Raw genomic sequence first — 15,252 nt, forward strand, 5'->3', positions numbered from 1 at the left:
AGACATGGAAGGGTGGGGGAAACTGCTGGATTCTGATGCCCTGAGGAGTTCAGTCCCTGCTTCTGCTTGTCATTTTGTTGGAACTGTGCATCTGGCCTAGGAATTTAAGGATGAAATTAATAGAACTACAACAAATATTTGGTATAAAAATCTGTCTCAGAAGAGTCAGAGATCACTTAGACATATCTGATGTAGTAGCTAGTTTATTGAGTTCTAATCAGGAGATTTAGGTATGTATAATATTTAATAAGTAGTGATGGATTGGCAGTCAGTGCTCTGCTATTTATTACATTTAAAGTCAGTATTAGATACAAAGATGATCACATAAGCTGTAAGTGTCTTAAATGTTACATGCATGAAAAAAAAAAATGTCACTTACCAATCCATCAGTGTCTGGTGTAAGTCAAGGGGTCTCTCAGCCTTGAGGAATCGCTGCTTAAGGGGAGATCATGGTTGTGCAGTCAGCTGCTATGGAGGAAAAGCTCAATGGGCCCTGATGGCTACAGGTATTTATAACATGAAGTGGGTGATTTGTAGTCAGATTTTCTGCTGTATTTATGCAGTTTTGTCCACTTATCAGCCCAGTCTCCAGCCAAACGTTGTTTTTTTTGGGGGGACGGTGGGGGAGGTGTCGATGCTGAGTCCTCACTGATAGCCTCATACGTAGGATTAACCTTGATTAGGTATGCTTGCTGTGCATCTGCCTGGACCACAGTTCAGTTATTTCTAATAGAAGTGCATCCATTACAAAATCTAAACTAAATAATTGTCTCAGCTTTTCTCAGAAACCCGTATTCTGCTGTTGATGCAAAATGATAGCTCAGCTTTACTAAAGAAATAAGTGACTGAGTACTATAACACTTAAACAACAGACTTTATAATACATTTGTTTTCCAACAGTCGTGTAGTCGCTGTGAATACATGCATAGTGGCACTCCTTACTTTTGATTCATAACTTTGACTTGCTAAAGAAGATGCAGTCATCCAAAGACACTAGTGAATATTTCTTCTCTTTTCTAATTAGAAATTATTCTTCATTATGTTTTTCTGTGACATTTTACTTATCTAGGTAAAATTAGCTCTTACATGCCAAAGATGTATGTGTTCTCTTTGATACAGGGAAGAGCAGTCATTTTGTCCCTTTCTTCTTCAGCTTGTTTTCAGCCATGAGGAATCATCTGAAGATAACATCAGCTTTTTCACTATAGAATAGAAACAGTTAGTACTCACATACCCTACAAACTATAATTATAACCTCCAGCATTATTCTGGAAAAAAATGTATGCTACCTCAGGTTACATCATACTTCTCGGGCATCAAAATCCACCTTAGTTCAGTGCTTCCTGGGACGTGGAGTCTGTTAGCAGTGCTAAGAACTTACATGAGATGGATCTCATACTCTTTTGTGTTTCAGAGTGTGGTAACAATATAAGGAACTCTGATTTCAGGAATGACGGTTTTTACATTAGCTTTTTTAAACAATGGCAAATTACAGAATTACGATCAAAGGTATATACGTCCTTCCCAGTGAATTATTTATACATTCTCTGTACAGGAATATGCTGTACGTGGCTACAAAGTCAGGAAGCTGTCTTATTATACAAAGGGATGGAAAAAGTGGGTGAAAACAGGCAATCGGGTCTTTGTTCAAAAGGACATAAACACATTCATGAGCTAAGATTCAATGTTATTGAGAGGAAAAGTTGGTTGTTTTACAGGTCATATGCTCAACTGTCTGTTACATCAGCAGAACTCCTAGAACAAATCCCCATAATTCATTATCCCAATTGTACAAACGCTTTTTAAGTATTAAGGAATTTTCTGCCATTTTGCCTATCAGCAGCAAATTAGTTTTGTCAAAGATGTCAAAAGCATTTTCTCCTTTTTGTGTACCTATCCTGTAATGTGATTAGAATCCTTGTACGGAGAAACACTTGAGTCGCCTTGCCATATCCAGAGGTCCTTTCCAGCCTCAGCAGTTTTGTGTGTGCGTGTGCAGCAGTGCATGCTTAAGATCATAAAAGCAGCTGGATGATACCACATTTAACTTTTACAGCAGTACATGGGGGAAGATGTATTCTGTTCTGCTGCTGCAGACATGCAGGTTCTGTTGGTGCTGCGTGGGAGGATGAGGCATATCAGAAGACAGACTGTTGAATAGGTGCCAGTCTCAACAGGGAGCTTCCTGAAAACAGTGCCCTTCAGCATGCAAGTGCCCAGACCAGTCAAAGGAAGCATTGACTATCCTGACACTTTCTTTAGTTTGTTTTTTTTTTTTTCCTCTTGGGACCCACAGCTTAAAGCTCTTCTGAGAGAGCAGGTGCCTACCTCCTTTTCTTCAAATAAGTGAAGAGGGATATCTTTTTCCCCATAAATACAGCAGTGGGAAAGGAAGATGCTACCCTTCTTTTTATATGGTAATTTAATGGTTAGATTGTTCTTTTAAGATCCACTTCCTTCTTCAGTCATAGAGGACTGAACTAATGGCTTCCACCTCTCTGGAGGGGCTATACCATCAGGGGCTATATCATCAGTAAGGTATTATATACGGGAGTATGTGTGTGTGTGTGAATCTGTGCACCCATTAAAGATTTGTGGGCAGAAAATGCTGCAGGATTCAGAAGGCATGAGTGAAGGGGAGCCCAGAGCTTGGGGCAGGCAGTAGCTGTGATTGGAATGCCTGTGGGCAGATCTCCTACCTCCTGGGAAGGCGGTTCCGTGTATTTTAGCATTTAATGGTGATTTGTATGCAGAAACAGACCACTTCTTACAGCTGACTGGCCTGCCTGCTGGGCTACTCACCTCCTCTGTCTATTTTCAGTCCATGAATCTTTTAATGAAAATGGCATTTACATAGAATGGGAAGCAATGTGAAATGTGGAACGCAATAGAAAGTAAAGCAAAAGAGGAGAAAAATAAGTGCCAGCAATCCAGAAGTCCATAGCATTTAAAATTCCAGTGTAGCATAGCTATACAAATAGCATAGCATTTAAAATTCCAGTAGTACCTTTCTCTACCTTTCCAAAATTTTTGAATTTATAATATTGATATGAACTCAGCGTGATGGAAAACAAGAATTAAAAATGGAGTTGAAAACTGCTCTTTGAGGCATATGTTTGGAAATTGATGTAATTACTTTACATGCAAGTGTAAATGCATGGGTGAAATACCCATGAGCAGTAGCACAGATTTGTGGGCTGCTTCCTCTGGTTTCTTCACTCTTAGAGAATTCAGTAATAGATACGTCAGTAGATTTGAGAAAGTACAGGAGAAATTTCTCCATTTTCTTTACAGATGAGTACTGAGGTATTGTCTGAATCAAAAGGTTTTGTCACTTTACAGAACATTTCTATGAAACAGAAGAAATGAGAAATGATTTTATACGAAAATATATTCCACAAATATACCTATTTTCTCAAGCTCCAGCAAAACATAAGGGTGTCAATTTTGATGATGCAACTAAACTATGATGCATGCCTTTATGCATATATGCATTTATTTTTCATATTGGTATATAAATTTTAAATTAATTTTCAATATTACTATAGTAATCTGGGTTTATATAACATTTTCTTAAAATATTGAATTATATCTTGTGCATTTTTATGTAGTGTAGTGTTGCAAGCTAAGTGTTTTCTCCGTTTTACCTCTCTATCCAATTGTATCATAACTGACAGCTATTATTCTTCAGTAATATCTTGTAATTTTATTTTTGGTGATAGTCTTGGTTCTTCTGATATGCAAGAGCTGTTTGACAGCTCAGGTTACTACAGAACGTTTGAGGAACTGGCACTGTATAATTATTATATAAGGGAGAGAGTGCCACCTACTGAACTACAATTGCAGCTCTTGTGAAGTCTGTTTCTTGATTTTGTGTGAAAGAATTGCTTATGCTTTACTCCAAGATAGTTTTCAACTGAGTAAGTTTCTTTTTATATTTGGAGAATAATTTGTGGTATTAAAATCGATTTGAAAAACTGAAACTTTTAAGTCACAGAGGACTGTGTCATTCTAACAGCATTTTCTTCTGACATTCAGAAGTATTGCTTTTTTTTCTAGATGCTGTCTGTATTTACCTGATCTTGTCATAACAGTATTTTCCTCTGTATTACATGCAAAATATGATCTCAAACTCACTTCTTTGAAAAAGAAACAACGAACACCCCCCCCCCCCCCCCCCCGCCTTCCCCCGAGAAATGGTAACTCTACCATCCTGCGTTAAGTATTTGTAGAATCGGAAGAACTTCCTTGATCATATTCAGATTCACACCTTAACCAGTCAACTGTCACCCAGGAAAACAGAAGAAAGGCCATATTAGTCTTCCAAATTATTTCCTCTTTTCAGCAGTATGTAACATATCATCCAACAGCAGCTTAGGAAAAACAATTTATTTTCTTTACACCAACAGTTGCCCCAGAAGATCCCAGCAGAAAGGTGGATGGTGATACCATAATTTTCTCACAAGTGCAAGAGAGATCAAGTGCTGTCTATCAGTGCAATGCTTCTAATGAATATGGATACTTGCTAGCAAATGCATTTGTGAATGTTCTGGGTAAGAAACAGATTTTATAGTTTTCAATTTTTGTGGGTATTCAGGTGTTTCCTGCTGCTACAGGGACTGCAAGCTCAAGCCTTGCTCAAGGTCTTCAGTGGGAATGGATGTATTTCATAAGCCCTGTAAAAGGCAAGGGTGTACCTTGTTTTTTGTAGGATATTTCTGAATTTCACTGTTCCTAAGTAAGAAGGATAGTAGTGAAAGCTACAAAAAAAAATGGAAGAAACTTTATATCTTTTGTTTGTTTATGTAAGGGCATGTAGTGATAGGACAGTGGGGGGATGGATTTCAGCTGACAGAGGGAAGATATAGATCAGATATTAAGAAGAAGTTCTTCACTATGAGGGTGGTGAGACCCTGGAACAGACTGCTCAGAGAAGCTGTGGCTGCCCCATCCCTGGCAGTGTTCAAGGCCAGGTTGGATGGGGCTTTGAGCAGCCTAATCTTAGTGGAAGGTGTCCCTGCGCAGGGCAGGAGAGTTGGAGATAGGTGTTCATAGCAGACCATAAGAAGCATAACAAATAAAGCAGGAATTAGTATTCAATAAGTTAGTATGTTCCAGCACAGTGTCATTGACTGTGAATGGTTTGGATCCATTAAATAGTTGATCTCTAAATTGCTGTTGCAAGGGGGCATGATTATGCATTTTTCTTCAAGGCCTCCCAAGAGCATGTTTCTAGTTAGAAGATATTGTGGCCTCTCTAATTCTTCTCACTGAATTTAACAAAGCTGGTAGAAAATCCTAAGCAGAATGGACTCTATAGACTCTCCTGCAGGAACTGGCAGGTGTTTTGATTGAGAGTCATTATCTTTTAAATGAAAGAAAATGTAGGTGTTTCACAAAAAATGCATTTTAGCTTTTTTCTGCCTGCAGGTTTGTTCAAAATTATGTAGTTCAGTCTGTTCCCAGGGGTTTCTTTTCTTAAAGTGTGTTTTGATTTAAATTTTCAATTGAAATAGTTGTCTTTCGTGCCCATCCCTATTACTTGTAAACAGGGAAGAAGCATTTGTTTTTCCAAGATAATTCTCCTACATTAACATTTCCTCAGGCTACTGGCAGTAGAGTGTATTTGGACCTAGACTGAGATCAGAAGTCACCACAGGGAAGTGTGATAGCATATAATTCCTTAGGCCATTCTGGATGTCTTAGTACTTTGTCCTTGCATATTTGTACCTGTATCTTTGTCTTTTCAGCTGAGCCACCAAGGATTCTAACTCCTGCTAATAAACTGTATCAAGTCATTGCAGATAGTCCTGCATTGCTAGACTGTGCTTATTTTGGTTCTCCTAAGCCTGAAATTGAATGGTGAGCTACAGTTATTGTCCTTAAGTTATATAAAAGAGACAATTATATCTATGGAAACAAACATTTAAAGCTTTAAAACTGAATTTACTCTATTTACAATCTTAAAACTGTGTTTTTAAATAAATGCTGATTATAATATGCTAATACAACATTACATATACTTAACATAATAGTACATATATGTAACATAGTTAAGATGTCCCTAAAAAGTAAAGTAAAATTCATTCTATGATTCTGTCTAAATTTTATTATGTGATTCTATCTATATATTCTAATGTGGCAGTCCCAAGTTTGGATTTTCTAATAATAAAATACAACATAATTTAACTCTGATGTCAGATAATGATACCAATTTTTATATAAAGGTTTAAGGGAGTGAAAGGCAGCATCTTGCGTGGAAGTGAGTACATTTTCCATGATAATGGAACCTTGGAAATTCCGGTGGCTCAAAAGGATAGTACTGGTGCTTACACATGTGTAGCGAGGAATAAATTAGGAAAGATACAAAATGAGGTGCAATTGGAAATTAAAGGTAAGAAATGAATCATTCTTTCATCACAGATTAGTATAGAATTTCGGACTTTCTCAGTATCTAATAGTCATTTTAAATTTCAGATCCAACAGTGATAATTAAACAGCCAGAATACAAGGTGATTCAGAGGTATGGCCAAGTTTCATTTGAGTGTATAATAAAGCATGATTCTACCTTATTACCAACTGTTATATGGTTGAAGGACAATGATGAGCTGCCAGATGATGAAAGGTATGGACAAAAATAATTTTTCTTTCATTTTTTAGTTTCTTTTGTCGGCTTCTTTTCCTATCTTTGAAAGGAACATAGTGACCTACTGACATTTTCCAAAGAAGACTGTTAAAATCATTGCTGTCCTGTATTTGGTGACTAAAGGACTTACCTATCATGGTGAAAATGTTAAGGTAGAATTAAAAACGAATGAGATGTAAAAATTTTTATTTGTGTACATTGACTGTGTATATCAATTGTGAGGGGAAGATAACTGGTATGAGAAGCTGAACAGATAGGGGAAAAAAATTTGCTCTAGATCTCAGATAAAGTTGAGTATATCTGGAAATAAAAGTACATTAAGATAGACAGGTACTGTGGGAAGATGGTCAAAAGCAATGTAGAAAAAGCTGAGGTAGTCCCATAGCTTATATTGCCATCTAGATATTTGCTGAATACACAAGTATATGGGATTTAGTAATGTCATATGCAAGTTTCTTATAACAGTACCAGTAATGAAAAATGAGTGGCTGAATCTGTTGTATTTACAGGTTTCTAGTTGGTAAAGACAACTTGACCATTATGAATGTAACTGATAAAGATGATGGAACATACACTTGCATAGTTAATACTACTCTGGACAGTGTTTCAGCAAGTGCTGTGCTTACTGTTGTTGGTAAGAATACTCTCAAACTTTATGGTAGCAGGACTGTGTTTTATTATTGTTAAGTATGAAATCAGCATTAGATTTAAAATGAAAAGCACAAATATCATTTTTGTTTCTAGGATAGGACAAAGGAAACATCACCTATTTGTAAATGAGTGTCAGTGTTTTAAAAATATAGGCTTAATCTAAAGTTTGCCTTTGAATCAGCTACTTTCAAGAGAGTCCATTACCTACAGGACATATTTAGCTTCATGCTTTATAGATTTTTATTTGGATCACATCTGAGTTAACACAGTAGATTACATATTGCAGAGAATTTGAACATAAACATTTTAAGTCAGGAATCTCTTTTGCAGCTAAATTATGCTTCAGAAAGACTGAGCATGCTTGGTTGTATGATTTTCCAAGGATTTTCTTTTTAAAATAGTTCTCTCTGCTAAGTTTCAATGATTGCAGATTGTTGCAAAATGCATTCTTTGCCCCTTCTCCCAGTCTGTGAGAAAGTTTTAAGTAAATGTTCTGAATGGTTCTTATCTGAGCTCAGGCTGAGATTCAGAGTCAAGTATGCTTCTGTTTTAAAATTGTGCTGTGATCTTATGCCTGTACAGGAATGACATACTACTGTATCTCATTTGCCAAATGTCTAGAACTTATTTAATAGATTTTATAAGATTGCTTACTTTATTTTTTAAATCTATCCTTATTTAAAAAAATGGATAAAACATTCAAGGATACTTTTATAACTTTTCAGTGAAAAATTGTCAACGTATTATATAAAATCAGCCATTTCCTCTAAATGTATTAACTTTTCTTTGTCTCTAATAATTATAGTCTTTAACTACCTACAGAATTCTGTTCCTTTGGCTACTAACTTATTAAATACTTTATATTAATGTTCTTTTCAGCTGCTCCCCCAACTCCAGCTGTCATCTACGGTAAACTAATACAAAGTTTTCTTTCTACATCATCTGTTGGATATATTTCTTATTTGCCTATTGCAAAGTGCAGCATCTTTTTGTCCTCTTTTTCCTCTGTTCTTGTGTGTGTGTGGTTTCATCCCATTTTACCAACTGCTTCATTACTGGAGTACTGGACTTTGGAATTTTGCAGTGCAGGCTGCTTTGTATTTTAGGGAATAAATGATTTTGAGAGATAAATTATTTTTAACTAAGGTTGATTACAGTGTGATAATGGTTTTCTCAATAGAGTACACTGTAATGCAGCTTAGTTATATAATAAATGAAAGATCTAAAAGATGATCTTAAGGTCCTTTCCAACCCTAACTATTCTATGATTCTATAAATCCAACTGTTCATTAAAATCTAATTCACTATCAAAGAACTTGTACCAACCAAATTATGGTATGTTTTTATTTTGTTGCCACTTCTAATGGCAGCTTTGTAGGTCTTTTGTGCTTTATTTCATAATTTGTCTTCATTTTACTTCACTCATAAAATGGATAGGACTGTATTGACCAGTTTGGTTTATGATTGATTAAATTGCCAATAAGGAATTTTAAATAAAAGCTGAAATCACCCCCAAAAAATGTGTCAGATGCAGTATAAAGACAGTATAAAACCTTTGATTTGTGCTTTTATTGTTTTTGTTTGTTTTTTTTTCTGAATTTGGGTTTTAAAATACGATATAATATGCCTAAAACACTTTTGAGTGTTTAAAGCACTTTTATGTAACTCCTAGCATATTTAGTGAAAATGCTTATGTATTCTTAAATAAACCTCCTCATTAGTCTTGATTTTTTGGCGACAAATCATGTAATTAATTATTTTCAGCAATTTGGGATAGACAATTACATCTTTATGTCCTTTAAAGATGTATATTAACAGCTTGAATAGTATTTCAGGATTTATCAAGAGTACAGCAAAAAATAAATGCCTAACTTGCAATTAGTTTCTGTTTCAACTATACTTGTTTTGAATTCACATGTAAAATATTTGTAATGACTCTAGCAAAGCTTCTTTGATGTGAATGCTTTCTTATTTTCAGATTTTTATTAAAATACTTCTAGTTGCAATAGAAAACCACCCATAATCATTTAAAGATAAACTAAACATGCATTTCATAATTCTTTGCATCTCATTACATTTTTATATAACAGTGCAATCAGATGTAGACAAACTCAAATATAGATTCTTGTTAATGTATAGAACATCAGTTCTCCATTTTATCTGTTTTGTAACTATTGCATGCTAATGGTCATTAAGTTCTGCGTATCTAAGTGAGTAGATCTGTGCTGCTGTATTTGTGGAATTCTTTTTATTGGAATGTAAGGGGCTATTTTCAAAGATGAAACTGCATATCTGTTCTGGTGTGATTATTTACTTTGTCTTCATTTGATTTACAGCTCGGCCAAATCCACCCTTTGACTTGGAATTAACAGGTCAGCTAGAAAGAAGTGTTGAACTCTCATGGATACCAGGAGATGAAAATAACAGTCCTATTACAAGTATGTTTGTTTGTATCTATCATGCTATATTAAGAGAATTATGTTAACTGTTCTCAGAGATTCCAAAGGGTGAGTTCTGAGATATATTTGTGTGCAACATGGAAGAATGTAAATTCGTTCGCTACAGTTGCCATTTATTTACACAACGAAATTTCACTAAATGTCCTTTAGTGTACAGCCAAGCAGAAAAGACTTAGTCACTGTCCTAAAGAGCTGGGCTTTTCATCCAAAAACTGTGCTAGTTTAACACAGAAGTTGATACTGATATGACCTCTGTCTGACAGGGTCCTATTCTATGTGTAGAATAGACTTCTTCGTTACTTATCTGCTTCTGAAGGAGAGACCTACTAATATCTTGCATTAACTCTTTTCTAATTCACATGAATTTGAAATAACAACAGTACCTGTATCTTTGGGAATTATCCATCATTACAGATACAGAAACTTATTCTTCATGAAAATATAAAGCAGTTTTTCTGGTGTTTTGCTTTTTGTGTTTTTTTTTTGGCCGGTTTTTGGTTTTTTGTTGTTTTTTTTTTGTTTTGTTTTGGGTTTGGTTTTTTTTTGTTTGTTTTGTGGGTTTGTTTGAGTTATTATTATTATTTATTAGTCCAGACAGCTGAAGGAATAAAACATGTCCATAAGACAGAGAAAATAGACATCTACAAAATTTTGAGACAGATAATTGATCTTAAATGCTATTATTCCTCCCAGTAAAACACGATAACTCTTTTATTGAGCAGAGAGGGTGGAGGGGGAATTAAGGAGGAAGGAAGAAGGATGTTACTGTTTGTTTGTTTTCCAAAAAATAGTAGGATCTGAAAGATTTGTTGGGGAAACCTTTTAGTTGTGAGCAACTTAATGTAGCAGTTTAATTATTTATGCAGTGTATTTTTAGCTAATAACTGCCACAAGTTACCAAGGCTGGTGTTCGTGTTGTATGTGCAATAAATAAGTTAGGCTGACTTAATGAGTGTTACTCTCCAGGGTCTGATTCTGGTTGTTATCAACACTGAACACAAACCATAAGCATCAGGCATCTGAAAAATAAGTTTTGTAGAAACAGAATTCGACAAATTTAAGAACATATCAAAGATTTTGATTGCATTTTAAGGAAACACCAACAGATTTTACTGGAGTTATACACTTGCATACTTGTCTAGTGTATATCAACTAGTAAGATACTTTTTAAAAATATATGTAAATTTAATCTAAATATTTGAATTGTATTAAAGATATGCCTTATTGATATACTTGTATATTAGTATTTTCCTTTTTTCCAGACCAGAAGACACAAGTCTCTCCTTTCTATAGGAATGAGATCACACTGTTTAAAAAGAGATGATACTAAGTGGTGTTGTCTCATGTAATTTTTTCTAAAAGTGAGATATTGCATGCACTCTGATATTAGCAATTGAACTCTTTTAACTAAATAATTTTTTTTTTAATTATGATGCAATTTATATTGTAAAATAAGGCATTTGCTTCATAAGTAAATTTATTACTGCTGTTGGTGCTGCTATCACTTCAAAGTGCAGATCAACACTCAAGGATAGCATTTCATTATGAGTGATCCCTTTGCACAAATAATATGACTGACATGCTAAATATCTCTGAAAGCTCAGATAGAATTTTTTTCCTTGAAGTCTCCTATATATTGTTCGATTAGAGTTGAAAGCAGAATGCTAGTTATTAGGGAAGCTAAAGAAAACTTTTGGGGTGCTTTATTTTTTTTTTTTAGCATGTAGTGTCATGAGGAGAAGAGGCTTTAAGCTGCCAGAGGGGAGATTTAGATTGGACATTAGGAAGATACTCTTCACGATAAAGGTGATGAGACATTGGAACAGGTTGCCCAGTAAAGTTGTGGATGCTGCATCCCTGGCAGTGTTCAAGGCCAGGTTGAATGGGGTTTTGAGCAACCTGGTCTAGTGGAAGGTGTCCCTGCCCATGGCAGGGGGTTAGAATTAGATGATCTTTAAGGTCCCTACATAGTAGTCTAAACTTTTCACAAAGACTTTTGTTCAGAGAACATAACATTCCAAGAGCTTTATCTCTGAACAAGCACCACCACTGTATCTCAGCAGTAATTTGGGGCCAGTTCTTTCTTACTACTCAAGTCAGAATGAAATCTTCAAGCCTCAAGTCCAGAAGGCTATGTTTAGTACTACTTACCTATTTTCCTTCTTGAACAGCTTGGCTCCTTATGTGTTATTTCTAAGTGCTACCGTAATTATTCTTCTACAAGCAATTTCTAGATGTCCCTCAGAATTTCTTTAGTAATGCAAACAGGATTTATTCTAAGTTATATTCTGGCGTTTTGTCCTCACCTATACATGAGATAAGGGAAAATTTTTGTTACACAAAACACAAACATTTGATGCTCATGTATCTAAACTTAAGTTTCTGTGGAATGTATTCAGACTACACATTTTTCTCCCATTTATTGACTATATCCTAACAATTCCTCTAAAGTGTTTCAAAATTTGTATTTTTACCCAGAAGCTTCTTTGGCTTGTTCATAGCTGAAAAAACAAATGTCCTTTTGTCTTTGCTAATGATTTTCTTTTTTGACATCTACAAGCCTAGTTATCCCTGAGATTATATACTCTGTAGGATCTTAACAGTAATCATTGTAATGTTCAGACAGAGAACTCTCCAAGAAATTCAACTTCTGAACATATATTCTATGACTTAATTAGAAGATACTGAAAAGTGCTCTCGGAAACCTTCCTCAAGTATTGGTTCTTGACTTTAAGTAGTTCTTCTCAGTCTCATTGGGGAAATTGGAATACTGAGAGAGTTTTAATACTGTATAGGTAGTACTTGTCATCCTGATACAATAAGACCAATATATTTGTCAGCCAAATATTACTTTGGCATCAAAATTCCAATCTTGTCCAACTTCCTTGCTGTGATAGTTCAAGGGTTCCCGTTACATTAAAATTCAGTACCCGAGAGAGAGAGTTCTTGTAGTAACGTGCTACATGACAGGTAGATCATTAGTGAGAATACCAAATAATAAAAGTAAGGATGTTTCTACTCTATATTCTATACTCACCGTATGTTCCACATATATATTGTAAATTATATGTTTGTAATATATAATATTGTATATTATATGTTATTTATTACATATATATTATACATTATATACTGTGTATTATATAGTATATGTTATGTATATTATATATGCCATATACTGTATATATTATATTCTATAATTTTTATGTTATATATTGATTACCTGGGTAGTAGTTTTGAGATGCACATTATAGATCTGTGTTCTGGTTTATGTACTTGCATTTCAATTTCCATTGTTTTTAAAAGCAGACGTTGGATCACTCCCTTCCGATTAGCTTGTTCAGAAATGCCTATATTGATTTAGGAAGGTGTTGCAAGTTTTGACATAAAGTTGGATTCAATTTCTGTTTCCAGACTTTGTGATTGAATATGAAGATGGACTGCATGAACCAGGGGTATGGCATTACCAGACGGAAGTTCCTGGAACTCAGACAACAGTACAGTTGAAGTTGTCTCCGTATGTCAACTATTCATTCCGCGTGATAGCTGTCAATGAGATTGGCAGAAGTCAGCCGAGTGAACCATCTGAGCAGTACCTGACAAAATCTGCAAGTAAATAACTTTTCCCGCTTACTAGCGATTGATTTCTTCTATGAATTTCATTGAATTTGCTTAGAATGCAAACAACAGTCATTCTTGTTCACATGCAAATGTTTTATTTTTAGACCCTGATGAAAATCCTTCTAATGTACAAGGGATAGGCTCAGAACCTGATAATTTGGTAATAACATGGGAGGTAAGTTTGGGTTTTTGAGGTTTCATTTGCTTTCAGGTCTGTGAGTAGCTTTTTTCTTTTTGAGAAATAATAATAATCTAACTGTGAACATACTATGAGCATACCCAATGCATTGCTTGCTTAAAACATTCTTGAAAAGGAGTAAAATCCAGACATTTCTCCATCTTCATTTTGAGGGATAAGCTACATGGAATTTAAAAAAAAAAAATAACTTAAGGTGTGTATTTTCCTTGAGTGATTTTTCAAGGTAAGCCATTAATTTGGTAATACAGGATGTTTTGCTGCCAGTTTAGGAAAACTTAAATATGTAAATTGAGGTTTATCTCAAGCAGAGTCTTATTTTTAGAATCAATTCTAATGTGAATCTTGATTCTACCATCAACTTTTGTGATAAATTAAGCTATTGTGCACTGTTCCACTCAAAATTTCTGGGGAAAAGTTTTCCCTTCCCATCATGGTAAGGTTTTCTCTATAATGCCTTTACCTCTCAAGGGGAGCCATGTAAAACCAGTTTCCCATCCCAGGCAAGGAAACATTGTCTAGGCAACAGTTTACAGGGAAATGGTGTACGTCTCTTTTTTTCCTTCTTCCACTTTTTAAGAAATACTTGAAAACAAGCTATGTATACAGCAATCCCAGTCTTTGGTTGCAAGAGAATTAGGATCACAATTCAATCTGATTTTTACAAATGGATCAAAAGCAACTAAACTGGCATCCTGTAAAAGCTAAATTAGATAGCTTAGAAGTTTCAGCAGTGTTTCTCCATCACAGAACACAGTGGTAAATTTTTCAGTAGAATTCTAAAGAAGAATCAGTACATTTCCTTTGTGGCTTTGGATTTTTCTGATGCTTCTGAATATTTTCAAAAGTATTTCTTTCCATTTCAGTCTTTAAAAGGTTTTCAGTCTAATGGACCAGGGCTTCAGTATAAAGTCAGTTGGCGACAGAAAGATGTTGATGATGAATGGACATCTGTTATAGTTGCAAACGTATCTAAGTATATCGTGTCTGGTACACCAACTTTTGTTCCTTATGAAATAAAAGTACAAGCTTTAAATGACCTGGGATATGCACCAGAGCCGTCAGAGGTGATTGGACATTCTGGGGAAGACTGTAAGTTTCGTAATGTGACTCAGTTGTACTGATTAAAAGCAACTAAATGTGTAACCTAAATGGGTATTTAAAATACTAAGATACTGAAAAAGGGGGATAGTAGTTGGTTTTGTTTTTTCATAAAATGAAGTAATTTGGAGATAATAAAGCTTCATAATACTCTAATATTAATCCTGAGGTCAGCTTTTTTAACATAGGAACATTTTAACTTACTCCTTGAGTGCAATGCAAAGACTCATTCTGAAAAAGTATGTTCGTGTGGTTTCTCATTCTAACTAGGTACTTGTTGCCTCCTTTCCACACAGTGCCAATGGTTGCTCCAGGCAATGTGCAGGTTCATGTTATTAACAGCACGTTAGCAAAGGTGCATTGGGACCCGGTTCCACTAAAAACTGTCCGAGGACACCTTCAAGGGTACAAAGTAAGTAGAGTCAAAAGCCTTCAGTTTCTTATTTATTACAATAGATCACTTTTCCTATATATGTGGTTGTATCCAGATTGAAATTACTGATGTGTAAGAGGACTCTTGCTTTTCATTGAGCTCGCCGGTTTTGCTGAAAAGAGCAGCAATGTTGATGCAATTCATT

The 15,252-nt window shown here is 35.1% G+C and overlaps 1 protein-coding gene across 32 annotated transcripts in view; it reads left to right on the forward strand.

The window, feature by feature from the left end:
• Positions 1–15,252, forward strand: part of NRCAM (neuronal cell adhesion molecule) — a 68,928-nt gene that overhangs the window by 19,428 nt on the left and 34,248 nt on the right. For 21 of the 32 annotated variants that reach the window (XM_061467755.1, XM_061467750.1, XM_061467751.1 and 18 more), the window contains 11 exons: positions 4,410–4,553; positions 5,751–5,862; positions 6,228–6,394; positions 6,478–6,625; positions 7,156–7,280; positions 8,177–8,206; positions 9,634–9,735; positions 13,171–13,368; positions 13,482–13,552; positions 14,440–14,665; positions 14,971–15,086. In XM_061467755.1, coding sequence (XP_061323739.1) covers positions 4,410–4,553; positions 5,751–5,862; positions 6,228–6,394; positions 6,478–6,625; positions 7,156–7,280; positions 8,177–8,206; positions 9,634–9,735; positions 13,171–13,368; positions 13,482–13,552; positions 14,440–14,665; positions 14,971–15,086 — 1,439 coding nt within the window. The remainder of the gene's footprint in view (positions 1–4,409; positions 4,554–5,750; positions 5,863–6,227; positions 6,395–6,477; positions 6,626–7,155; positions 7,281–8,176; positions 8,207–9,633; positions 9,736–13,170; positions 13,369–13,481; positions 13,553–14,439; positions 14,666–14,970; positions 15,087–15,252) is intronic. The other 11 variants (XM_061467757.1, XM_061467758.1, XM_061467759.1 and 8 more) reach the window with 1 other exon arrangement.

This window comes from Pezoporus flaviventris, unplaced genomic scaffold (assembly GCF_033815535.1).
Source record: "Pezoporus flaviventris isolate CSIRO_AGI_PZ_B2104156 unplaced genomic scaffold, CSIRO_AGI_Pfla_v1 ptg000045l, whole genome shotgun sequence".
Lineage (NCBI taxonomy): Eukaryota > Metazoa > Chordata > Aves > Psittaciformes > Psittacidae > Pezoporus > Pezoporus flaviventris.